Source organism: Medicago sativa, chromosome 6, assembly GCF_051527215.1.
Source record: "Medicago sativa cultivar Bolivia chromosome 6, Bolivia_mono, whole genome shotgun sequence".
Taxonomy (NCBI): domain Eukaryota; kingdom Viridiplantae; phylum Streptophyta; class Magnoliopsida; order Fabales; family Fabaceae; genus Medicago; species Medicago sativa.
Genome location: NC_140754.1, coordinates 55,888,384 through 55,894,662, shown reverse-complemented (window position 1 = coordinate 55,894,662; position 6,279 = coordinate 55,888,384). Strand labels below are relative to the sequence as shown.

At 37.5% G+C, this 6,279-nt stretch overlaps 1 protein-coding gene and 1 non-coding gene across 2 annotated transcripts; one reads left to right on the top strand and one right to left on the bottom strand.

Annotated features, from left to right (window-relative positions):
• Window positions 1–684: 684 nt before the first annotated feature.
• LOC146915779 (small nucleolar RNA R71) lies at window positions 685–791 on the bottom strand. Its single transcript, XR_015017204.1, has one exon. It is a non-coding gene; the product is annotated as a small nucleolar RNA R71 (small nucleolar RNA).
• A 130-nt stretch (window positions 792–921) lies between these two features.
• On the top strand, window positions 922–4,742 carry LOC146915778 (uncharacterized). Its single transcript, XM_085721436.1, has 6 exons — window positions 922–994; window positions 1,542–1,640; window positions 1,821–2,182; window positions 2,666–3,035; window positions 3,468–4,034; window positions 4,192–4,742. Exons 1-6 carry the CDS (start codon window positions 922–924, stop codon window positions 4,740–4,742), a joined length of 2,022 nt encoding a protein of 673 aa, XP_085577562.1.
• Window positions 4,743–6,279: the final 1,537 nt, after the last annotated feature.

Here is a 6,279-nt window from a genome sequence, read left to right as displayed (position 1 = left end):
TTTATTATTGTTATTTACCTTCAGCAATTAAACATCCTTTTTAAAAACTTTATTCTCCTCTAATCATTCTTTTAAAGTTAGTTAAATTGAACAACTCCCTAGCGGAACGATACTCTTTTACTACTATTATTTCGATAGACAGTGCACTTGCGGTTTGGCTCTATCAAGTTTTTGGCGCCATTGCCGGGGAGTTAACTAATTTAATTAACTTTTCTTTAGTGATTAGATTTCTCTCTTCTTCTTTTTCTTTTCTTTTCTTTTTTTTATTTTATTTTATTCACCATTAACTTCTTGGAAAGCACAAAAATAATACCGACATGGCTGAAAAACGTGCTCTTAAAGAATACGTAATTCCTTCAACGGAAGAGCCATATGCTATTATCGTGTATCCAACGGTTGAGGGTGAAGACTTTGAAATTAATCCTGCCCAACTTAAGCTGGTGCAGCAATATTATTTTTCGGGATCCCCCGATGAGGATCCCAATCTCCATATCTCAACTTTTTGGTGGCTCACTGTAACATATAAGGCAAACCAAGAAGCCTTAAGACTGCATCTCTTCCTTTTTTTCTCTAAAAGACAAGGCTGTTACTTGGTTCCATTCCCTAAGAGTTGGCTCCATCACCTCATGGGATCAAATGAAGCGAAAATTTCTCATCCGTTTCTTTCCCCCATCAAAAATCGGCCGACTAAGGGCAAGGCTTTTCCAATTCACTCAAAAAGAAGGGGAATCTCTTCATGATTCATGGGAACGCTTCAAGGAAATGCTTAAACTTTGCCCCCTCCATGGATTAGAGGGATGGTTAATTATCCACACTTTTTACAATGGTTTATCATATGCTACTAAAATCTATGTTGATGCAGCTGCAGGTGGTGCTCTAATGAACAAGAACTTCGAAACAACTTATGGCTTGATTGAAGACATGGCTCGAAATCTCTTTCTATGGACCGACGAAGAGGTCGTTACAAAGTCTTCATCCCCCAAAAAGAAGGCAGGTATGTACGAAGTCTCTAACTATGATCACCTTGCTTCTAAGATTGATGCACTAACCCACAAATTTGAAAAACTGAATGTTAGTGCTAGCACCTCTACTTCTACACCTCCCTCTTGTAAAATATGGGGTGAACGCAAACTAGGTAGTGTTGAACAAATAAATTTTATTCAAAACGACCAAGGGGTAAGTTTTAACCAAAGCCTTAATAAAAACCCCTTGGTCCAAGAAACAACACCACCTAGTTATGCAAATGATCAAGAAGTCATTCAAAAGTCTAATCTTGAACTTTTAATGAAAATTATCTTTTTAACCAATTCGAACAGCTCAAGGAGCTTATGGATCAAACTAGACTTTTGAATGACTCTCTTGCTACGCTTATATCAAAAGTAGACTCTATTTCCTCTCACAACAAAATCTTAGGGACTCAACTCTCCCAAGTTGTCCAAGAAATTTTCCAACCTAAAATGAACGCTGTTACACTTACGAGTGGTAAGCAACTAGAGGAACCCTTAAGAGTCAAGCCTAATGAGGTTGAGGAACCCCCGCAGATTTTGTTGTGATGGAGATAGAGGAGGATAACCAAGTACCAATACTTTTGGGAAGGCCTTTCCTTGCTACCGCTGGAGCTATAATTGATGTTAAGAATGGTAAGTTAGCATTTAATGTTGGTAAGGAAACTGTTGAATTTGAACTTGCTAAATTAATGAAAAATTCTTCCATTAAGGACTCTTGTTGCATGTTAGATATAATTGACCATTGTGTGAAAAAATGCTCATTAGCATCAACTACGCATGATGGCTTGGAGGTATGTTTATTAAATGATGCAGGTACAAAGTTAGATGGAGATGCCAAAGAGTATGAGAAGTTGCTGAATGAAAATCCTCCCATGAAAGGTATGGGCCCTATTTCAACTTACCTTGTTATTGTTAATGCTAAGCTAAATGAGGTTGAAACTGAAAAATTCCTTTATGTCCTCAAGAAGTATCCTAAAGCTATAGGTTATACCATCGATGACATTAAAGGAATAAACCCCTCATTGTGTACACATAGGATATTACTTGAGGAGGACTATAAGCCCTCCGTTGAACACCAAAGAAGGTTGAACCCTAACATGAAAGAAGTTGTGAAAAAAGAGGTCTTAAAAATCCTAGATGTAGGTGTTATTTACCCAATTTTTGATTCCAAATGGGTTAGCCCGGTTCAAGTAGTGCCTAAAAAGGGTGGTCTCACAGTTATTAAAAATGATAAAAATGAATCCATTGCAACTAGAACCGTCACCGGTTGGAGAATGTGTATTGACTATAGGAAGCTTAACAAAGCAACCCGTAAAGATCACTTCCCACTTCCTTTTATAGACAAAATATTAGAAAGGTTAGCTAAACATTCACACTTTTGTTACTTAGATGGTTATTCTGGATTCTTCAAAATACCTATTCACACTAATGACCAAGAGAAAACTACTTTCACATGCCCCTTTGGCACTTTTGCCTATAGGAGAATGCCTTTTGGTCTTTGCAATGCTCCCGCTACTTTTCAAAGATGCATGATGTCTATTTTTTCCGATTTTGTTGAAAATATAATTGAAGTTTTTATGGATGATTTTTCTGTGCATGGATCTAGTTTTGATAATTTTTTGACTAACCTGAAAAGAGTTTTGGAAAGATGTGAACAGGTGAACTTAGTGTTGAATTGGGAGAAGTGTCACTTCATGGTAAGAGAAGGAATTGTTCTAGGACACTTAGTCTCTGAACGGGGTATAGAGGTAGACAAAGCAAAAATTGAAATTATTGAAAAAATGTCTCCTCCTACTTCAGTCAAGGAAGTAAGAAGTTTCCTAGGGCATGCGGGATTCTATCGTCATTTCATTAAAGATTTCTCTTCAATAACTAAGCCACTAACAAGCTTGCTCCTAAAGGATGCAGATTTTGTGTTTGATGATGCATGCCTAAAGGCATTTTGCAGGTTGAAAGAAGCTTTGGTAACTGCCCCAATCATACAACCACCGGATTGGAACTTACCTTTTGAAATAATGTGTGATGCAAGTGACTATGCAGTTGGGGCTGTGTTAGGACAAAGAAAAGACAAGAAGATGCATGCCATTTAATATGCAAGTAAGACCCTTGATGGGGAACAGGTAAATTATGCTACAACATAGAAAGAATTGTTAGCAGTAGTCTATGATATTGACAAATTCAGGCCATACTTGGTAGGATCAAAGATCATTATTTACACAGATCAATCGCCAATAAAATATTTGTTAAACAAAAAAGATGCCAAGCCGAGGTTGATTCGATGGATTTTGCTCCTCCAAGAATTTGACATTGAAATAAAAGATAAAAAAGGCACTGAAAATGTTGTAGTTGATCACTTGTCCCGCCTTAGGGAACCCAATGAGGACGAGTTGCCTTAGGATGATTCTTTCCCGGATGACCAACTCTTCTTATTAGCACAAACTAACGCACCTTGGTATGCAGATTTTGTTAATTTTCTTGCAGTAGGAGTACTACCACCTGGATTGAGTTACCAACAAAAGAAGAAATTCTTCCATGATCTCAAGCACTACTATTGGGATGAGCCTTACCTCTTCAAAAGAGGCTGGGATGGAGTTTTCAGAAGATGCATCCCTGAAAGTGAGGTAAGTAGTATTCTTCATCATTGTCACTCCTCTTTCTATGGTGGCCACGCCAGTAGTCAAAAAACTTCTTTCAAAATTCTTCAATCTGGTTTCTGGTGGCCATCACTTTTTAAGGATGTGCATCTCTTTGTTTTTAAATGTGACAATTGTCAACGCACCGGTAATATTACTAAAAGGAATGAAATGCCTTTAAACAACATCCTTGAAGTTGAAATTTTCGATGTATGGGGTATTGATTTTATGGGGCCATTTCCTTCTTCTTTTGGTAATCAATACATATTGGTGGCTGTTGACTATGTGTCCAAATGGGTTGAGGCCATTGCCTCCCCCACCAATGATGCACATGTTGTTATGAAATTGTTCAAAAAAAATAATCTTTCCAAGGTTTGGGGTGCCAAGAGTTGTAGTAAGCGATGGAGGGTCTCACTTCATTTCTAAACATTTTGAAAAACTTTTACAAAAATATGGAGTGAGACATAAAATTGCGACACCCTATCACCCACAAACTAGTGGAAAAGTTGAGGTCTCAAATAGACAAATAAAAGCCATACTTGAAAAAACAGTTTCTAACTCTAGGAAAGATTGGTCAAGCAAACTTGATCATGCTCTTTGGGCTTATCGGACGGCCTACAAGACTCCCATTGGAATGACTCCTTTTAAACTAATTTATGGAAAATCTTGTCACCTCCCGGTTGAGCTTGAACACAAGGCTTATTGGGCGATAAGGAACCTTAACTTGGACTCAAATTTAGCGGGTCAAAAAAGAAAACTTCAATTAAGTGAGTTAGAAGAACTTAGGATAGATGCCTATGAGAATGCTCGTATTTATAAAGAAAGAACAAAAAGATGGCATGATAAGCATATCCTTAAAAAGGACTTCAAAATTGGTGACCTCGCGCTACTCTTTAACTCTAGGATGAAGCTTTTTCCAGGAAAACTAAGGTCTAGTTGGTTTGGTCTGTTTCAAGTCCGCAAGGTCTATCCCTATGGGGCAATTGAAATCTTTTCTGACAAAACCAGACCATTCATGGTTAACGGACAAAGGCCAAAAGTTTATAATGTAGGAGAAGGAACTGAAGTTGTGGCTGTTTGGAAACTTATTGACCCTCCTTAAAATTTTCTTTTGTCAAGCTAATGACGGTAAAAGAGCGCTTCGTGGGAGGCAACCCACACATTTAATTGTTTTTCCTGTTATTTCCTTTGTTTTGTAGGTAATTGTCCGACTATGATTCGAAAAAGCAAGAAAAAAATTGAAGATAGGAAGTCAGAATGGTGGCACAGCCCGTGCTGGTGTTGGCACGGCCGTGCCAAGCTAAAACTTCAAAAATAAAGAAAACACCAGAGAGATGGCACGGCCCGTGCTGGTGTTGGCACGGCCGTGTCAGCCTGAGAGTCCCCCAAAATTCAATTTTTTCGTTTTCTTCAGCAAATTGTGAGCTCTCCGCATCCCTTCTTCTACTACTACTTCTTCTTCTTCTTCTTCTCTTTTAATTTCTTTTTCTTTTGAATCATTGACGACAATGCTTCCCCTAAGTGTGGGGGGGGGGGGGGGGGGGGGTTAATAAAGTGTCTAGAGTCGTAGTGTTTCCAAACTCCCTTGAACTTTATTCTTTTGTTTTGTTTTTATAGCGAAAGGCATGAATTAGTAGCTTGTTTTTAATGTAAAATATGGCATAAATTTTTTTGTTTTGTCTCTTCTAAAAAGGTTGTTTCTTGTACATAAAAATGGTTTATTGTGTTTCTTATGTTCTTGCTATACCCATATCTTGTTTTATTGTGAAAATCTCCGATGAGAAAAGCACCCGGTTGCAATCTTTGAGTAAAGGTATGAGTAGGTATTTTAAGGAGCACGTTCTATCTTTGGTGTTAACTTAGACCCTTAAAAGTCTTTAGAGTAAAAGTAGTATATGTTTGTGTGGGAAATTAATCAATTGTGCTTTACTGTTTTATTCTTAAATTGTTAAAGTTAAATGGGGCGGGAGAATGACACCAACATGTGGGGGAAAGGACAATCCCAAACTTCCTAATTGTGGTGGTGACTCCCTAATTTGAACTTAAGTTCCAAATCAATTCATCAATGCTAGGGGGAAAGGAAAATTACATCCAAAAAGACTTCCTATGCGAAGATGAAATAAAAACTTTGCAGCACTGCTTAGGGTGGTTTTGAATCTAGGGGGAAAGGACAATTACATCCAAAAAGACTTCCTATGAGGATAGATAGCCCCTAAGCACCTGCAGCCCCTTTGTGCTTAAATTGTTAACTTAATTTAATTTTAACTAAATTCCCATCACTCTTATATGAAATGAAGAAAAGACTTTTCTCGGTTACTTTAGCATTAAGGATAGAACATGTTCCTCATAATATCTGTCTTATACAGGAGCAAGAAAAAGGTTGGACTACACACACACACTCACTTAAGACTTGATGTTTTGTTGAATAGGTTCACGAGGAATGTTTGAAATTGTGATTAGTATACTTGAAACAAAGTCTTCAAAGAGACATGTTGTTTTCAATTGCATTGCCATGATTAATCTTTTTATTGCTGCTATGTTCATTGCCTTTTGCTTGAGGACAAGCAAAGATTCAAGTGTGGGGGAGTTTGATGAGTCATAAATTAGTCTATTTTAATGCATTATTTAGTTTAGTTTTA

Bases quoted from the DNA above. Each gene is read 5' to 3' on its own strand.
- LOC146915778 (XM_085721436.1), top strand. From the start codon at position 922: ATGGCTCGAAATCTCTTTCTATGGACCGACGAAGAGGTCGTTACAAAG. The intron at 995-1,541 runs GTATGTACGAAG...GAACCCCCGCAG, and splicing joins ATCCCCCAAAAAGAAGGCAG to ATTTTGTTGTGATGGAGATA. The intron at 4,035-4,191 runs GTAAGCGATGGA...TTGAAAAAACAG, and splicing joins TTGGGGTGCCAAGAGTTGTA to TTTCTAACTCTAGGAAAGAT.